This window comes from Haliotis rufescens, unplaced genomic scaffold (genome assembly GCF_023055435.1).
Source record: "Haliotis rufescens isolate VD_foot unplaced genomic scaffold, xgHalRufe1.0.p SCAF_14, whole genome shotgun sequence".
NCBI classification, from domain to species: Eukaryota; Metazoa; Mollusca; class Gastropoda; order Lepetellida; family Haliotidae; genus Haliotis; species Haliotis rufescens.
The window spans coordinates 27,141,334-27,161,330 of NW_025963824.1; the positions used below are offsets into that span (position 1 = coordinate 27,141,334).

Consider the following 19,997-nt stretch of genomic DNA (forward strand, 5'->3'; position numbering starts at 1 on the left):
GAGCTCAGGTTAACTTGTGCTGTGTCACAATGACTTCCATTAACTCGGTAAAAGTGTGCGGCCTTTTGCATCGTGCCTTGGAAAAAAGGATTTGTCTGCCTCAGAAATACACGAGCAGCTGCGTATAAGGGATTTATTCACCTGCTAAGGATTTTATTTCCCCCCAAGACGGCATACATAGTATTTTATCAAGATAACGTGAACCAATCAGATCTAATCATTCTGACATGGAGGTATGATAAGGTATTTTATCAAGCTCGCGTGGACCTATCAGAACTCATCATCCTGACATGGAGGTATGATAAAGTATTTTATCAAGCTTGCGTGGACCTATCAGATCTAATCATTCTGACATGGATGTATGATAAAGTATTTTATCAAGCTCGCGTGAACCAATCAAATCTCATCATTCTGACATGGAGGTATGATAAAGTATTTTATCAAGATCACGTGGACCAATCAAATCTCATCATTCTGACATGGAGGTATGATAAAGTATTTTATCAAGATCACGTGGACCAATCAAATCTCATCATTCTGACATGGAGGTATGATAAAGTATTTTATCAAGCTCGCGTGGACCAATCAGATCTCATCATTCTGACATGGAGGTCTGATAAAGTATTTTATCAAGCTCGCGTGGACCAATCAGATCTCATCATTCTGACATGGGGGTATGATAAAGTATATTCAAGATCACATGGACCAATCAGATCTCATCATTCTGACATGGGGGTATGATAAAGTATTTTATCAAGATCACGTGGACCAATCAGATCTCATCATTCTGACATGGTGGTATGATAAATATTGTTGTGAAGTCTCACGAACTCCAGCGTCTAATGAAGCTTGTCGTAGCATTTCATTCCTCATAAATTGATCGCCCAATGCTCAGCGGATCCTGGCTTGGACATCGAATTATGAGTTGATTGTTGTTTAACGCCGCACTGAACAATATTCCACCCACATGACGGCGGTTTGGAAAAAATCTAGTCTGGACTAGACAAGTATAGGTTGCTGAAGACAATTTCTGACCTGGATCTTTAGAGGGTAGGCGTGTAGTGAAGCCAGTCGTTGCTTTATACTCGGGGATCATAACAGGACATGCCCAAAGATCACCGGGTTATTGAATTATTAGCTATAACACACCTTATGAAACATTGGAGTCATAGAGGATGTCAAAATGAAGTGATATACAAACTTTTCTTAAATGAATCAAAGGGGTTGAATAGTTTCGTTACTGCTTCCTGTATTTCCTCACTGGTCACAGTGACAAGTCTTGCCCCATCATTCTGACATGCTTTCTTTGCATCATCCCATCTCGTGTGTGCATATATCCTTTTGATGTAGATCGTCCCACGGCCAACCGCATATTCTTTGTAGTCTCTTGGGAGATCTACAAAAATACAACGTTCCACTGAAATAACAATATATTAATAATATTCTGAGATATATTTTGGGAGTTTGTAAAAGATTTGTTTTGTTTATTTGATGTCTAACGCCGTATTCAGCAGTATTCAAGCTGTGACGGCGGTCTGAAACTAATCGAGTCTGGACCAGACAATCCAGCTATTGATCCATCCAATTGGGTTGCTGAAGACCTATTCCACCCCGGATCTTCGCGGGTCTTTTGTTAATGAAACAATATAGAGCAGAACAAAATCAGTGCCAAACAAAGGCACTCACGCAGACGCACGCGTGCGCGCACACAAACAAAATCACACACACACACACACACATTCTAATATCTAATGTAAACCATAATACACTCAAGTCACGTTAATCCGAGATGGTTCTTTGCATAAGATTATGTCGGATTAACGAGTATGTTGGATAAACGAAATTAAGTAGTATCATGGTTCGTAATCGAAAATCGGACAACAATACGATAGAAAATGAAACGTACGTTGTAATAAAATAATAAAAAGGAAATATTCACATTGTTATGTAATGTTATGTTGTCAGCGGAATTTATGTTTTCTAATCATGCAACCTCGGAAAACTTGAAACAGGGCATCTGGGCTGCATGGCTGTATCAACGAGGGTCGGGTGAACACACACCTGATATAAACCATATTATAGGAGCGTATCGTAGCCTAGTAGTACAAGCGTTCGCCCGTCACGCCAAAAACCCGGGTTTGATTCCCGACATGGGTACAATGTGTGAAGCCCATTTCTGGTTACCCCCGTCGCGATAAAGCTGGAATATTGCTCTTCACAGTTAAAAGAGTTCAATGATTTGCTTCAATTTACTCGGTGCCACGTGGGCTGTGAATGTGTGACGTGCACATGCTATTATTGGATCAACATTGGTAATAATGTACATTTGATTTATAATATCATGCATGATTCTGAAAAATTCATAGCAGTTATATTTTAATGTTTTTACTGTGCGTAAGAGCTCTTATTCGAAAATAATACATTGTCCGTGAATATGCTTGATGAATAAAATACGCTACAGAATGTTGAGAAAAAGAAATTTTCTGCCTAAAAACTACTAAAATACTTGGATGCAAGATTTTGGTATTTAGACTCACAGTTTTAATGAAAAAAATATCTGGTTTTGCAGTTGCAGCTGAAATATATATCTAGTCTCCATACAAAATAACAAACCCACCCCACCCCACATCCCCAAGAATATCAATTGGTTGGTCCCAAAAGAACTGTGGCTGGACAACCGTGCCCTCATCAAAGTTTACCCTTTGTCCAGACACTGGCTAGTGGGTTATTTTCTGCCTTCTCTTGGACTCTTCCTCTTGTGTCACTCCCCATACACGTGCACCTGCCAGCGTTGTAACCAATCACACACATGGGCCTCGAAGAAACTTTACAAAAATGAAACATTAATGAACTGTAGATTGATTTGAACATACGTATGGCATAAGAGTGTTCGTACGGGTAATACATCCTTTAAATAAGACACAAAACCTTTTCCATAATCTTATAAAATCTCTGAAAAAAAGCATTTAAAAAAATTCAGCTATATCATAAGCATGTGTTTATGAATCACTATCAAACAGTGATGATACCAGGTGTTCGTGAAAAGGTGAGCCTATCCTGCCTAAACGGTGGCACATGCAAAAGCGGGTCAGGTGTTCTCCTGAAAACATGGGAACATATGGTTCACGTCAAAATAGGGAATTGCATCAGACGACATTTTTATTTTTGAGAACTTTACTGAGGCCTTGAATTTCGTAACCCTCTTTGGAATTTCCGTTGAAAGAGCATGTCCCATTGTACCTCAAAAGTTGTGAAAACACCAAAGGCTGGAACTGCTGGAATATTGCACATAAAGGGAAAGTTGACGATTGGAAAGTCACCCCTCTTGTCTCTTGTGGAGAGATGTTTGTTACTTTGACTCTTTATGAATAGATCCAAACATGATACACATGAGGCGGTCTCTCTGGTCTCTTTTACTAACAGTTTGGGTGTTCAGGTGGGTAAATTAGTGGAGGGAGATTGGCTATTTGACCAACATACCTGAAGTTTAAGATAAACTTCCTGTTCATAAAGTATAAAGAAACCTATCAGCAAAGTTGCAATTGGTTCCCATGGCGATGCCTACTTCTTAAAGATATTCTCTACGAGGAAATCAAGCATTTCATATATTTCTTTCTCAAATGACATTTGCTTTCATTTTTTATAAATTGTTCTGGACCTTTGAAGAAGAGATGTTCATGTAACTATATCTATGGTCACCAGGATTATTGGCAATAAAAGATGGTACTTGTTGTTACCCTGTCTAAGGGGGTAAAACAAGGACTGGTCGGCTCGGAGTCAGTATACTGTGTCTGAGTGGGGTATTCATGTTAAACTGCGGCATGGTATCTCAGTGTGCTAGCACTATAAATCAGCATCAGTCCGGACTAGTACAAGCAGCCACACGCTATATAAGTGCAATAATCTTGGACGCGACGTTAAACCCCATTTCACCTCACCTATTGGCAATACCCAACGGATCGAGGGATGACGTTTTTCCTTACATAGTGGGATAGTGGTGTACAAAGTTAAACAATCAAATCGTTTGGCATCATTGACCTTTTGTTGGCTAGGATTGTATTAAGGATTATGGTGAAACTAAAAGACAGGGATTTGGTGGTTTAATTTGCAGGATCCCGCAGTCTCTCCAATACGTTAATAATATCACATTCAGATTTGAAATACATGTACCCTGAAATCCTTCGTTTTAAATGATAAAATACTTCCCCTTCAAATAAATAAACACATTATAGTTCTCTTGGCTTTTTAGGACAAGTATAGGCTCACATCATAGAATTATTTGATGTGTCATGTCCTGTGGACGCATTCATCCAATGGGCAGAGGGGGTAGCCTACTGATGAAAGCGTTCGCTTGTCAAGCCGAAGAACCGGGTTCGATTCCCCTAGTCAAGAATCGGTCAAAGCTCTACATGCTGGTTGGTATTGCATTTTAAGCCCATTCACCATGGCTGTAAATTCTCGAGTATCTTATGAAACAGATTCCAAACGTAAAACAGTCATGAAAATGATATAATTAAATCGCTGAAAATCAGCGATGACACCAGAGGTTCGCGAAAAAGGTAAGCGTGTCCTGCTCTACCGGTAGCACAAGCCATATACAGAATTTCGATTTAAAGAGTCGGTTTCTTTGTTACTTTCCACACCACATGGGATGGTATCTCTAATTTAATTTAATTTAATTTAATTTAATTTAATTTAATTTAATTTACATTTACATTTACATTTACATTTTCAGCCGATTCCAATTAGCGAATTGAACCGCTATGGTTCAAACAATTGAGGTTTGAAATGCTGTTATGACAACACGAATTCACGTACCCGCCACGCAGTGAACGCCCTTCGTCCTGCTTGGATGGAGTCGAGAATGCAGTGCACATGTTCTCCTTGAGACTTCGTCCATTACCCGCTGCTTGGAATACAAAATATAAATAGGATCTCTCATCCAACGTGTTCTATCCATGTTGCCACGTACACAGCCAATACAGTGTATCTTCCCATGCACCCATCCTACATAGTGCACCCATCTCCCCATGCATCCATCACCCCATGCACCCAGCCTATATAGTGCACCTATCACCCCATGTACCCAGTCTATATAGTGCACCTATCTCCCCATGTACCCAGCCTATATAGTGCACCTATCTCCCCATGTACCCAGCCTATATAGTGCACCTATCTCCCCATGTACCCAGCCTATATAGTGCACCTTTCTCCCCATGTACCCAGCCTATATAGTGCACCTATCTCCCCATGTACCCAGTCTATATAGTGCACCTATCTTCCCATGTAACCAGCCTATATAGTGCACCTATCACCCCATGTACCCAGCCTATATAGTGCACCTATCACCCCATGTACCCAGCCTATATAGTGCACCTATCTCCCCATGTACCCAGCCTATATAGTGCACCTATCTCCCCATGCACCCAGCCTATATAGTGACCTATCTCCCCATGTACCCAGCCTATATAGTGCACCTATCTCCCCATGCACCCAGCCTATATAGTGACCTATCTCCCCATGTACCCAGCCTATATAGTGCACCCATCTCCCCATGCATCCATCTCACCATGTACCCAGTCTATATAGTGCAGCTATCTCCCCATGTAACCAGCCTATATAGTGCACCTATCACCCCATGTACCCAGCCTATATAGTGCACCTATCTCCCCATGTACCCAGCATATATAGTGCACCTATTTCCCCATGTAACCAGCCTATATAGTGCACCTATCTCCCCATGTACCCAGCCTATATAGTGCACCTATCTCCCCATGTAACCAGCCTATATAGTGCACCTATCCCCCCATGTACCCAGCCTATATAGTGCACCTATCACCCCATGTAACCAGCCTATATAGTGCACCTATCTCCCCATGTACCCAGCCTATATAGTGCACCTATCTCCCCATGTAACCAGCCTATATAGTGCACCTATCACCCCATGTACCCAGCCTATATAGTGCACCTATCTCCCCATGTACCCAGCCTATATAGTGCACCTATCTCCCCATGTAACCAGCCTATATAGTGCACCTATCTCCCCATGTACCCAGTCTATATAGTGCACCTATCTCCCCATGTAACCAGCCTATATAGTGCAGCTATCATCCCATGTACCCAGCCTATATAGTGCACCTATCACCCCATGTAACCAGCCTATATAGTGCACCTATCTCCCCATGTACCCAGCCTATATAGTGCACCTATCTCCCCATGAAACCAGCCTATATAGTGCACCTTTCTCCCCATGTAACCAGCCTATATAGTGCACCTTTCTCCCCATGTAACCAGCCTATATAGTGCACCTATCTCCCCATGAAACCAGCCTATATAGTGCACCTTTCTCCCCATGTACCCAGCCTATATAGTGCACCTATCTCTCCATGTAACCAGCCTATATAGTGCACCTATCTCCCCATGTACCCAGTCTATATAGTGCACCTATCTCCCCATGAAACCAGCCTATATAGTGCACCTTTCTCCCCATGTAACCAGCCTATATAGTGCACCTTTCTCCCCATGTAACCAGCCTATATAGTGCACCTATCTCCCCATGAAACCAGCCTATATAGTGCACCTTTCTCCCCATGTACCCAGCCTATATAGTGCACCTATCTCTCCATGTAACCAGCCTATATAGTGCACCTATCTCCCCATGTACCCAGTCTATATAGTGCACCTATCTCCCCATGTAACCAGCCTATATAGTGCACCTATCTCCCCATGTACCCAGCCTATATAGTGCACCTATCTCCCCATGTAACCAGCCTATATAGTGCACCTATCTCCCCATGTACCCAGTCTATATAGTGCACCTATCTCCCCATGAAACCAGCCTATATAGTGCACCTTTCTCCCCATGTAACCAGCCTATATAGTGCACCTTTCTTCCCATGTACCCAGCCTATATAGTGCACCATTCTTCCCATGTACCCAGCCTATATAGTGCACCTATCTTCCCATGTAACCAGCCCATAAAGTGCACCTATCTCCCAATGTAACCAGTCTATATAGTGCACCTATCACCCCATGTACCCAGCCTATATAGTGACCTATCTTCCCATGTACCCAGCCTATATAGTGCACTTATCTTCCCATGTACCCAGCCTATATAGTGACCTTTCTCCCCATGTAACCAGTCTATATAGTGCCCCTATCTCCCCATGTAACCAGCCTATATAGTGACCTATCTTCCCATGTACCCAGCCTATATAGTGACCTATCTACCCATGTAACCAGTCTATATAGTGCCCCTATCTCCCCATGTAACCAGTCTATATAGTGACCTATCTCCACATGTAACCAGCCTATATAGTGACCTATCTCCCCATGCACCCGGTCTATGTAGTGCAACTATCTCCCCATGTAACAAGTCTATGTAGTGACCTATCTCCCCATATTCCCAGTCTATATAGTGACCTATCTCCCCATGTAACCAGCCTATATAGTGACCTATCTCCCCATGTAACCAGCCTACATAGTGCACCTATCTCCCCATGTAACCAGCCTACATAGTGCACCTATCTCCCCATGCATCCATCCTATATAGTGCACCTATCTCCCAATGTAACCAGTCTATAAAGTGCACATATCTTCCCATGTACCAAGCCTATATAGTGTACCTATCTCCCCATACATCCATGAAGGTAAGGAAGTTAGGAATGTATTCTGTGATATAAGATAGGCTTTTGATAAAGTGTGACACAAAGAACCATTCATAAACTACAACATTGTGATATCTGTGGAAAGTTATTGCGATGGTTTGACAGTTACTAAGAAAATCGATATGAAAAGGTAGTTATAAATGGCTATAGCTCAGATCCAAAAGCAGTATTGAAAGGCGTGCAACAGGGCTCGGTCTTGTGGCCCTTATTGTTTATTATCTATATCAATGACATGGTTGGGGGAATAAATAGTAATATACGACTTTTAGCTGATGACACATCTATGTATGTGATCGTAGAAGAATGTGATGTAGCAGCTAGCAATCTCAATAATGACTTGGACAGAATTTCAGAATGTGCAGCTAGATGGCAAGTTAATATTGGTCCTGAAAAAACTTAATCTAGTCAATTTACCCGTAAAATAAACCCTAACTTATGCATGGGTGGTCCAGAAATATAGATCACAGTTATAAGCAATTAGGTATACAAAGTAATTGTACATGGAAAAACGCACATTGAGGATATTGCAAGGAAATGTTGCCTATGGTTAATTGTTTAAGAAGTTATGAATATCGTCTATCCGGAAATACCTCGGAAACTATGCACAAATCATATATTGTACCAGTGTTTTGTTATTGTTGTCATATTTCTGATAACTCTACTAAGCAACAGCCTAATTTATTGGAAAAAGTAATCATATATGCTCTATGACATTTTTGTGGCGCTGTCGAGTCATCAGAAAATTTACAACGAAACAAACTGTAAGTCATTTAAAGACAGAAGATACAGTTAAAAATTGGTCACGTTTTACAAAATGAAATAGAGATTCTCACCCGAGTGTCTTTTGATATCAAATATATCAACACGAGTTGATAAAAGTGGGAAAACTCCGAGGCTTGCCGAGGATGTTTTCCACTTTCATCAACGAGTGTTGATATATTTGATATCAAAGGACACGAGGGTAAGATTTTAATTATCACCCAACATCATTCTTCCAACTTTTTCAGTTTGTAGAAAGTAATAAGCAGTGTCTGAAGTGTAAAAAGTACTGCTAATAGCTTCAGTAGCAGAGCCATTAGTGATGTCATTTGATTGTGACGTCATGGTAATCAATGAAGTCACAATGGTCTGCAAAGCACTGTGATGCAATTTATCTACAGCGTAGCAATTGCTGCACGGAAAGGGAAATAATACCGTTACAAAATTGAAGAAATTGCTGCACGGAAGGGGAAATACTAGGACACACTGGGAATTTAATTATGGAAACGGGTTATGTTACGTTCTTACCCTTGTAGATATTTCCAAAAATATCAATTCGTCAGCATCCTTTATTCGATTTCTGTCATGAGCCACTTGACACCACAACGCTGCTGATGAGTAGACACAAAACGGACGTCCTGTAACTTGGCGACAAAACTGCCGACACATCTGGACACCAAAAGGTTGAATGACGTAGCCACGCAATCCCCTCATGGCGATGATAATTGCCACACGTAACCAGGAACACATGTTTCAAGCACCCATTCAAGCTTAAAAGAGATGAGATCCATTAACAGTGTTATCTGAGAATTGCTGCACGGAAGGGGAAATAATACCGTTACAAAAATTGAAGAAATTGCTGCACGGAAGGGGAAATAATACTGTTACAAAAATGAAGAAATTGCTGCACGGAAGGGGAAATAATACCGTTACAAAAATGAAGAAATTGCTTCACGGAAGGAGAAATAATACCGTTACAAAATTGAAGAAATTGCTGCACGGAAGGGGAAATAACACCGTTACAAAAATGAAGAAATTGCTGCACGGAAGGGGAAATAATACCGTTACAAAAATGAAGAAATTGCTGCACGGAAGGGGAAATAATACCGTTACAAAATTGAAGAAATTGCTGCACGGAAGGGGAAATAATACCGTTACAAAATTGAAGAAATTGCTGCACGGAAGGGGAAATAAAACCGTTACAAAATTGAAGAAATTGCTGCACGGAAGGGAAAATAATGGGACACACTGGGAATTTTATTATCGAAACGGGCTGTATCTCCGCTTTGTCTAGAGCTAGCTTCACCAGTGTGTCTTCTTCTCATTTCATGGATATTTAAGTGAGACCCGATCCAACACAGCTCCACCTGTTGCCTTTTGTTCGATAGTTTTACATGTTCGTATAGAATATTATAAACTATGTTTGGCCTGGAGTTGGTGTTTCTGCCGCTGATGCGAATCTGATGAGGATAACTGCCTTTGTTTCCGGTAGTTCCAGTATGATTTTGAGTTGAATTCATCCAAGTCAGCAGTGAATACTGACCATCAGAGTGAGTAAGGTTTTACGCCGCTTTTGGCAATATTCCAGCAATATCACGGCATGGGACACCAGAAATGGGCTTCACACATTTTACCAATGTCGCGAATCGAACCCGGGTCTTCGGCGTGACGAGCGAACGCTTTAGTCACTGGACTACCCGACCGCCCCCTGACCATCAGACACACAAGTGTATATGCAATAATTTTGAACCTCACCTCACCTCAATGAATCAGAAGGTATCCATAAAGTTATACGTTTTCTCGAATTTAACTCTGTTTGGAATAATATGATAATTGACAATTTGAAGAAAGTTTAATATGATAAAGTAATATTTTCATTATACGAATTCACACCGTCTATATAAATATGTGGATTCATTAAACAGGTAGCTAACTAAAATTATATTTTACCTTTCGTAGAGGTTAATACAGGCTAAGACAACTGCACTCTTTCACTGTTCGCTCTATACTTCATGTCACTGTGTCATTTATCTCCAGTGTCTATTCCCATGTACATTCTTCTAAATGATAAAGAGTCAGGCTAAGTATTTATCATAAATTTATCATAAATGGCAAGCCAGAAGCCACGACACAGCTGATACAGCTGATCTATCCGTGATACGTGATGTGCTTGCAATACATTGGTATAAGGGTAACGCTATTTTTCAGGGCATTATCATTTGCAGAAACCCGAGGTCTTTTTCCATTAACGGCCCGACGAAGGAGGGCAGATGAAAAGACCGAGGGCTTCTGCAAATGATAATGCCCTGGAAAAATAGCGTTACCGTTATTATAGCTAAAATGGATAGAATTTGAAATCAAATAAAATAAACAATATCGGTTTTGAAACATTTAGTGCAATCAACACGAATTTCACTGACCCACTTTTACAAATATGGAAACGTCATAGAACAAACCAGATGACGTCACTATTGAACGTGACGTCACCTTCCCTATCCCTGTGACGTCATCTAACAACGGGCGCGATAATGGCCCGTCGTCAAGCAATTTCAGGGCATTATCAAGTTACAGTGGCCCGCTCATTTCTGATAACATGCGGGCAGTTTAATGATAATTATATCCATTTTAGCTATAATGTACAGTAACCCAATCGTTGGTCCACTTGTACAGAGTGAGTGAGTGAGTGAGTGAGTGAGTGAGTGAGTGAGTGAGTTGGATTGAACGCCTTTTAACAGTATTCCAGTTATATCACAGCGTGTCGGCTTAATGTTGGAGGAAGGCCCGAAGTGATGCAGGTCTAAGACGTTTACCACTTCGGTGAAACCCACGAGCACGGGTATGGTGCTGACAAAGCTAGAAAATAATCGAGGCGAACCGGGATTCAAACCAACAATCATAGGTTTCTGGCGTGGCCAAGGGACGCAACTCTGCACAGCGAATGGCGGCGCCTTACAGACTGTTCCCCCCGCTGCACCCCATAGATCACTGAAGGCCTTGAACATAACTGAACAAATGAAGTTTCAAGATAGGGTGTGATTCGAATAAATATTATTTATTATGTTCAAACATTGGCATTTCATTGTGTTAAACTGTGTGATCACATCGAAACTTCGAAGCACGAAGAATGCATCACAGACTTCAGTAAAGAAATTATGCTCAGCAATAGTTGTCTGCATGACAATCGATAGTCTAAAATATTTCTTTTAGCAGAATCTACGCTGAATGAAGTGAGAACAAAATACCTTTGTGATATTGTGGAATGGATACAACGGAAGGCGTCTGCACGCTTAAGCAATCTTCTAGACAAATTGCGAGTGAACAAAATTAACCCCATTCCGATTATATCATAAGCAGCTTTATTTCCGTATCTAGGCCACCGGCCCATTAAAGCGCATAATGTACAATACAGTGTTTCCACGTTTCTACCTTCACACTGATACACCCTGGACCTACACCTGTACCTTCATACTGATACACCCTGGACCTACATCTGTACCTTCATACTGATACACTTACACCTCACCATGGATCTACACCTGACCTTCACTCTGATATACACACACGTCACCATGGATATACATCTGTACCTTCACACTGATACACACACACTACCATGGATCTGCATCTTAACCTTCACATTGATACACACACCCCTCACCATCGATCTACATCTGTACCTTCACACGGATACACACACACCAACCTGTGTCTACATCTGTTCCTTCACACTGATAAACACACACCACCCTGGACCTACATCTGTCCTTCACACTGATACACACACACCACCCTGGACCTACATCTGTCATTCACACTGAGACACACACACCACCCTGGATAGAGATCTGTTCCTTCACACTGATACACACACACCACCCTGGATAGAGATCTGTTCCTTCACACTGACACACACACACCACCCTGGACCTACATCTGTCCTTCACACTGATACACACACACCACCCTGGATAGAGATCTGTTCCTTCACACTGATACACACACACCACCCTGGATAGAGATCTGTTCCTTCACACTGATACACACACACCACCCTGGATAGAGATCTGTTCCTTCACACTGATACACACACACCACCCTGGATAGAGATCTGTTCCTTCACACTGATACACACACACCACCCTGGACCTACATCTGTCCTTCACACTGATACACACACACCACCCTGGATAGAGATCTGTTCCTTCACACTGATACACACACACCACCCTGGATAGAGATCTGTTCCTTCACACTGATACACACACACCACCCTGGATAGAGATCTGTTCCTTCACACTGATACACACACACCACCCTGGACCTACATCTGTCCTTCACACTGAGACAAAAACACCACCCTGGATAGAGATCTGTTCCTTCACACTGATACACACACACCACCCTGGATAGAGATCTGTTCCTTCACACTGATACACACACACCACCCTGGATAGAGATCTGTTCCTTCACACTGATACACACACACCACCCTGGATAGAGATCTGTTCCTTCACACTGATACACACACACCACCCTGGACCTACATCTGTTCCTTCACACTGATACACACACACCACCCTGGACCTACATCTGTCCTTCACACTGAGACACACACACCACCCTGGATAGAGATCTGTTCCTTCACACTGATACACACACACCACCCTGGATAGAGATCTGTTCCTTCACACTGATACACACACACCACCCTGGATAGAGATCCGTTCCTTCACACTGAGACACACACACCACCCTGGATAGAGATCTGTTCCTTCACACTGACACACACACACCACCCTGGACCTACATCTGTCCTTCACACTGATACACACACACCACCCTGGATAGAGATCTGTTCCTTCACACTGATACACACACACCACCCTGGATAGAGATCTGTTCCTTCACACTGATACACACACACCACCCTGGATAGAGATCTGTTCCTTCACACTGATACACACACACCACCCTGGACCTACATCTGTTCCTTCACACTGATACACACACACCACCCTGGACCTACATCTGTCCTTCACACTGAGACACACACACCACCCTGGATAGAGATCTGTTCCTTCACACTGATACACACACACCACCCTGGATAGAGATCTGTTCCTTCACACTGAGACACACACACCACCCTGGATAGAGATCTGTTCCTTCACACTGACACACACACACCACCCTGGACCTACATCTGTCATTCACACTGAGACACACACACCACCCTGGATAGAGATCTGTTCCTTCACACTGATACACACACACCACCCTGGATAGAGATCTGTTCCTTCACACTGATACACACACACCACCCTGGATAGAGATCTGTTCCTTCACACTGATACACACACACCACCCTGGATAGAGATTTGTTCCTTCACACTGAGACACACACCACCCTGGATAGAGATCTGTTCCTTCACACTGAGACACACACACCACCCTGGATAGAGATCTGTTCCTTCACACTGATACACACACACCACCCTGAATAAAGATCTGTTCCTTCACACACACACACACACACACACACACACACACACACACACACACACACACACACACACACACACACACACACACACACACACACACACTACCCTAAATCTACATCTGTACCATCACACTGAGACACACACACCACCCTGGATCTACATCTGTACCTTCACACTGATACACACACACCACCCTGGATCTACACCTGTACCGTCACACTTATATATACACACACACACACCATCCTAGATCTACATTTGTATCTTCACACTGATACACCCTGGATCTACATCTGTTGTCCTGCGTAAAATGAACTAACTGAATATAGCTGAACTGTGAGATAGTTTTCATTCACTGAAGCATATACACTGCCCCATTCCACCACTTGAAGTACTTCAAGTACTAAACAGTCAAGGCAAATATATTTTCTTAGGCCCTAATAAACGCAATAGATATATAAAGATGTCATTAACTACCCTAGCCTAAGTAGTGTTACTGTCCATTAGTGGAAAAGGCAAGGATAAGGCAAACATAATGGCGCTCTGTCAAGGTGAAGGTGAAATGGGGTTTAACGTCGCGTCCAAGATTATTGCACTTATATAGCGACGCGGCGCTCTGTCAAATACATACGTGAGTGTGTATATACTTGTATAATGGGCCGGTGGCCTCATTACAGAGTATACAACATCAACAGTAGAAACACTCAGCCGCTTTGCCTTTATTATCCTCATCCATCTTCATCATTGATCACGGTATGTCTAGTATTTCCACTGTCCTGTTATTCTCTACGTACAAATTGAAACGTGCTCGTTAGAAATTCACATGGTAAAACTGGGATTTCATCCCTTGTACGCCCTGTCTTGTGATTATAACAGATCTTCTTACAAATACTTAGGTCATGTTTCCTGCTAAGAACTTTCTCGACGTTTCTGGGTGCGGGTAACATCATTCCCATGAAAGGTCTCTCAACCAATGGGAAAATATCATGACGTTTGTAAGTGGTGTTTCCGTTACCCAGTTTAATAAAATGAGTCAAGTTGAGAGAGTAAAAGAATATATCCAGGAAAGGCCACCTCCATGGAGCACTAGATGTCGGGATTGACGATTTATTGTAAAATTTCCAAATGGTCTCCCTTGTATGAAAGGTGTACGTAGTGTTAAGCAGTAAAGTCTTCAATATTTGTTTGTCGCCTTTTTTAACAACAAGATCTATATCGTCATCCCAGGGCACCATGTCGTGATGGAAATATGAACCACGCAGCGTATATCCATACATCAGATACGACACCTTGGATGTGACTGCCTCGCTAAACACTTTCATCAAAGACCGAAGTTGTTCCTTTTCACTCGGCTTTATAGTATCTGAAAACAATGTCATGGCTTGTGTGCGGTCATGGATTTCCTTACAGCGTTTCTTCTTGGGAACAAGCTGCCTTTTTTTCGAATTTTCTTTGATCAGAATCATGTTCGGGTTCTTGACTAGTTCGTTGTCATGAATCAACTTATTGGTCTCGTTCTTAGGCACGACGCTCATTGTCATAGTTGGTTTTCCGGTCGTGGTGGTAGATGTTTTAGATACAATTTTGTTTCTCGCGAATTCCAGTTTTATTGACCCTACTGCGGCGGTGTGCTTGTTGTAGCTCCTAACACGTGTCGCAATGTAGACAAAGATAGCCATGACACATATGCAGGAAAGGGTCCTCCTGTATCGTGCTTTCAATGTCCCCCAACAGATTGCCATGTTGAAGCACTGACTGAAATTAAATAAATTAATAAAGGTTGTGTTTTTTTGTTTTTTACGCCGCACTGAGCAATACCCCAGCTATAAACTATATATATTTGCTTAAAAGCGACAACACACTTTCCACAAGACACCACTTCTAAAACCAGGGTTGACGAATCAGTATCAAATACACATGCGAAGGCACATGTCACAACAAACACTTACAAAGGCAAGTCAATTGTTCCTGAAAAAAATACGGAAACATATGGCGCAAGTCTAAATAGGCAATTGCATTGGTCATCATATTTAACTCAAGGAATAAATAAAGCTCCCTGTTAAAAATATATCTCCTGAGGTTACTACGGTACTAGCTCTACATGGAAAACACAGTATATGACTCTCTTCATTGACCACATCTATTAATATTAGTAAAACATTGATAGTTCCGAACCCTATTAATGAGAGAATGTTATTATTTCTCATTCAATAGATCACGAAGGAAAGTTGTGTAAAACACACAGAGAGAGAGAGAGAGAGAGAGAGAGAGAGAGAGAGGGAGTGAGAGTGAGAGAGAGAGAGAGGGAGTGAGAGAGAGAGGGAGTGAGAGAGAGAGAGGGAGTGAGAGAGAGAGGGAGTGAGAGAGAGAGAGGGAGTGAGAGAGAGAGGGAGTGAGAGGGAGTGAGAGAGAGAGAGGGAGTGAGAGAGAGAGGGAGTGAGAGGGAGTGAGAGAGAGAGAGAGAGGGAGTGAGAGAGAGAGAGAAAATAGTTTGTTTATGTCTCACGCCTTTCATAGGCTGTGTATATACAAAAATGATTTAGATGTAACGCCGAGCTATAAGGCTTATGAGACACAATAAAACAATACATATATCTGTGTATAAAACATAAGAAGGATACTGTTCGCAGCTTGTTCAAAACAGTATTATACATGGTAATATTCATAGTTAACATTAATGTTCATGAATTAAATGATTGTTTACGTAAAGAACTTTATAAAGAGTGCTTGATAATAGGATTTGTACATTTTCTGACTTTAAAATAAGTATAAATTTGTTCAAATCAGTCAGATTTGTAAAGGTAGGATTTAATAACATGCAACTATTAAAAATGGACATGTTATTAAGAAATGTAATCCATCTTAAATAATTCTCTAATTAAGTTGTTTAAAACATTGTAGGCGAATTCTGCCAAGAAGATGGGTTGGTGGTTTGTTAAAACGTCCAGTTTCTATGGCAAGAGGTAAATATCTGCATCTGAACAAAGATAAAATTCGACGGTGGTCCCTAAATTGTACATTTAAAACATACGATTCAACAACATTTTGCGTCTTAAATTTCCTGTAAATTCTTAGCTTCTTGCCATTTACAATAAAACATATAATGTGTCGTTGCAATGGTCTGAAATAGTATAATTAAATTTTACAAGTATATCATTGCTTCACACGTGACTTACTAACTCCGCTTGTCACACATTGTAGTTTTGTCAAGTATTTGGTGGTACATTTGCTGGACTGGTAGATGGATGGATGGATGGATGGATAGATGGATAAATAGATAGATAAAGCACTATGACATGGTATGCCCATCCCGCGTCCAACCTGAATCCATTGCTCATTGATGTGGATGTCAAGACCATGCCCTATCATGCCGGGCTCAGTTAGAAACAATAACTGCAGTTAGATCCGCTATCTGTCGTAGATCTCCTACGATGCACAAGTGACTCTAACTCTATTTCTGAGAGAGGGTCATCTACTCAAACGTGTATAAACAGAGCTATCAATTTCTAAAATTCAAGACCCAAACCATATCAGTACGAAAATAGAAACGTAATTATTACAAAAACAGAAATGTCATTAATACTAAAATTATCAACAGACCTGAGGGGTAGACCAGGCGAAATTGCTCAGGCAGAAAGCGATCTCTTAAACACTAAAAGCAACAACGACGACGAAGTAAGGTCTGATGTCCGTCTGATGAAACGTATGTTAGTATGTGTTGACGCCCCAAATCGTCAATCCCATCAATCATGTGACACGTGGTAGCTTCCACAACGCGTGAGTTGATAAAATGAATTAAAAGTACATATTCCTTTCAAATAAACACAAGCAAACTTTATAAACAGAAACAACTTCCTTTGCACAACTGGAATCCAAAATGTCTGCTTCGTGAGCAGAACCCGTTCCTGGTATCAATACTCTATGTTAATGCCTTCTACGTGAACATGCAGTTCACACATGGTGAGTGAATGAGTGAGTTGGGTTTAACGCCACTTTTAACAGTATTCCAGTTATATCGCGGCGCGTCAGCTTAATGTGGGAGGAAAGCCCGAAGTGATGCAGGTCTCGGGCGTTTACAAATTCGGTGAAACCCACAAGCACGGGTATGGTCCTGACAAACCTAGAAACATAATCAGGGTGAACCGGGATTCGAACCCACAATTATAGTTTTTTTGCGTGCCCAAGGGACGCAACTCTGCACAGTGAATGGCGGCGCCACAGACGAATGGGCCACCCGTGTCCCCGCTTGAATAAGAAGATATGTCCAGCATGGAAGGTCACGCGTGATGAAGCACTTCATTACCTACGTGGTGAAGATACAGGTGGTAAGATACTAAATCCGTACGTCACACGTGTGTCGTGCAAGGTTGACCTCGTTTTACTCGTTTTGATTGGATAACCGTGACCTCTGTCACACCGGGACTACTTTTTTCATTCATAAAAAATCGCGAGACGTCAGTCATTTTGCAACTACAAGGCAGAACTGAAGAAATTAATGAGAACGAGAGATATTTACAAACAGTTTATTAAACCAAACAAGATAGTCACACGTATCAAATTCGGTTTGCATTATATAAAAGTTATGCATAGAGCTGCTACAGACATTATGTAATCGAGCTATATCCATTTACAACGCACGAATACCGATCAATAGAGCGAGGGTCCCCATGAGGATGACGCACCCGAGCAAGTTCGCAACTTTCAATTTGATTTAACGTAAAAGGATAAGCGTGGTGAAATGAAGTCTGTTTAAACTATCTGGACAGATATTTAGACTTACTAGGGAGGATCCGGTTGAGCCATAAGTGTCCCCTTCGAAGCGTATTTTGTGGCGCTGTTACGGGAGGCGTTGTTCATGAATGAACGTACACGACTGCACTACCAGATCACTAAAAGTGAACAGTTCTGATACAAATCATTCGAAAACTCCGTGGAAGTGTGCCTGACTTCTGATTTTGTGGCCCCAGACGTCCCAAATGTGAACAATAACATTTCCTATCTCTAGCGTAAAACGCTGTGAGTAGGCCTAGATCATGGTTGCCGTCTTTTCTTATACCGGTGGTGACCTTGCCCTTCGATCGTTCGAAGCTGTCACTGACATGCAAGCAGACTTGAGTTTGTTGATTTTCACGTCTTCAGTATAGGGTGGTACAGTTAACATGAATGTCTTTAGCGAACACTCTGATTTTCCTCTTCCAAAATGGTACGAACATGATATAAATTCAGCTGATAGATTAGGGAAACCGAACCATTTTGATTGCACAGACGGGACACCGGCAGTACGAGTGACCGACTGTTGGTCCGATATTCAAAGCGCGGCGCGAAGGTGACTTTTCAATGTTTTTATAGGTGTCCTTCGTACTAACAACATGGCGCTTGAATTACCATAAGTTGAAGAAATTCTTCCAAAAGGATCTTGAGCGTCGGCGCTGTTATGTTTGCAAACACAACTGCAGGCGCATGTAGTTAATGCGAATGCATAGAAATGTCAGCAATGCCCATATTTGGGCAGATATCAATATTCATGCGCAACCATATTTTGCAACCGGTTTCAGTTTGGTCTGTCAACGAACGAAAGTTGGTATGTATTTACACTTAAATATATATATTTAACGTGGGTAATAAATAAAATACCACCCTCATTCTCGTCAGATACCATTTTTTACAAAACTCGGGAACTTTCTATGGTACCTTACGAGAATGAGTGTAGTATTCTCTATATACTACGCCTATAGCTGAAGTCGCTCAATTCGCAATAGTTTATTCTAACAAAATATAGACCGGTTAACTTTAGGGAAAGGAGATATATTTCCCCTAAACAGTTTCATCCCATTTTAAAAAGTCAACATTTTTCAGAGAAACCAACATGGCGCTCCCCATCAGTCACAATCAAACAAGGGGGCGGTCGGGTAGCCTAGTGGTTAAAGCGTTCGCTCGTCACGCCGGAGACCCGGGTTCGATTCCCGACATGGGTACAATGTGTGAAGCCCATTTCTGGTGTCCCCCGCCGTGATATTGCTGGAATTTTGCTAAAAGCGGCGTAAAACCATACTCACTCACTCACTCA

At 41.8% G+C, this 19,997-nt stretch overlaps 1 protein-coding gene across 1 annotated transcript; it reads right to left on the reverse strand.

The window, feature by feature from the left end:
* Positions 1-2,709: 2,709 nt before the first annotated feature.
* LOC124131300 lies at positions 2,710-15,678 on the reverse strand. The gene is made up of 2 exons (XM_046494494.2): positions 14,562-15,678; positions 2,710-2,825 (listed from the first exon to the last, which is right to left on the reverse strand). The coding sequence occupies exon 1, from the start codon at positions 15,670-15,672 to the stop codon at positions 14,710-14,712; it is 963 nt and encodes a 320-aa protein (XP_046350450.2). The 5' UTR covers positions 15,673-15,678; the 3' UTR covers positions 2,710-2,825; positions 14,562-14,709.
* Between the last annotated feature and the right edge of the window lie 4,319 nt (positions 15,679-19,997).

Excerpts from the sequence above, each read along its gene's own strand:
- LOC124131300 (XM_046494494.2), bottom strand. The coding sequence starts at position 15,672 with ATGGCAATCTGTTGGGGGACATTGAAAGCACGATACAGGAGGACCCTT.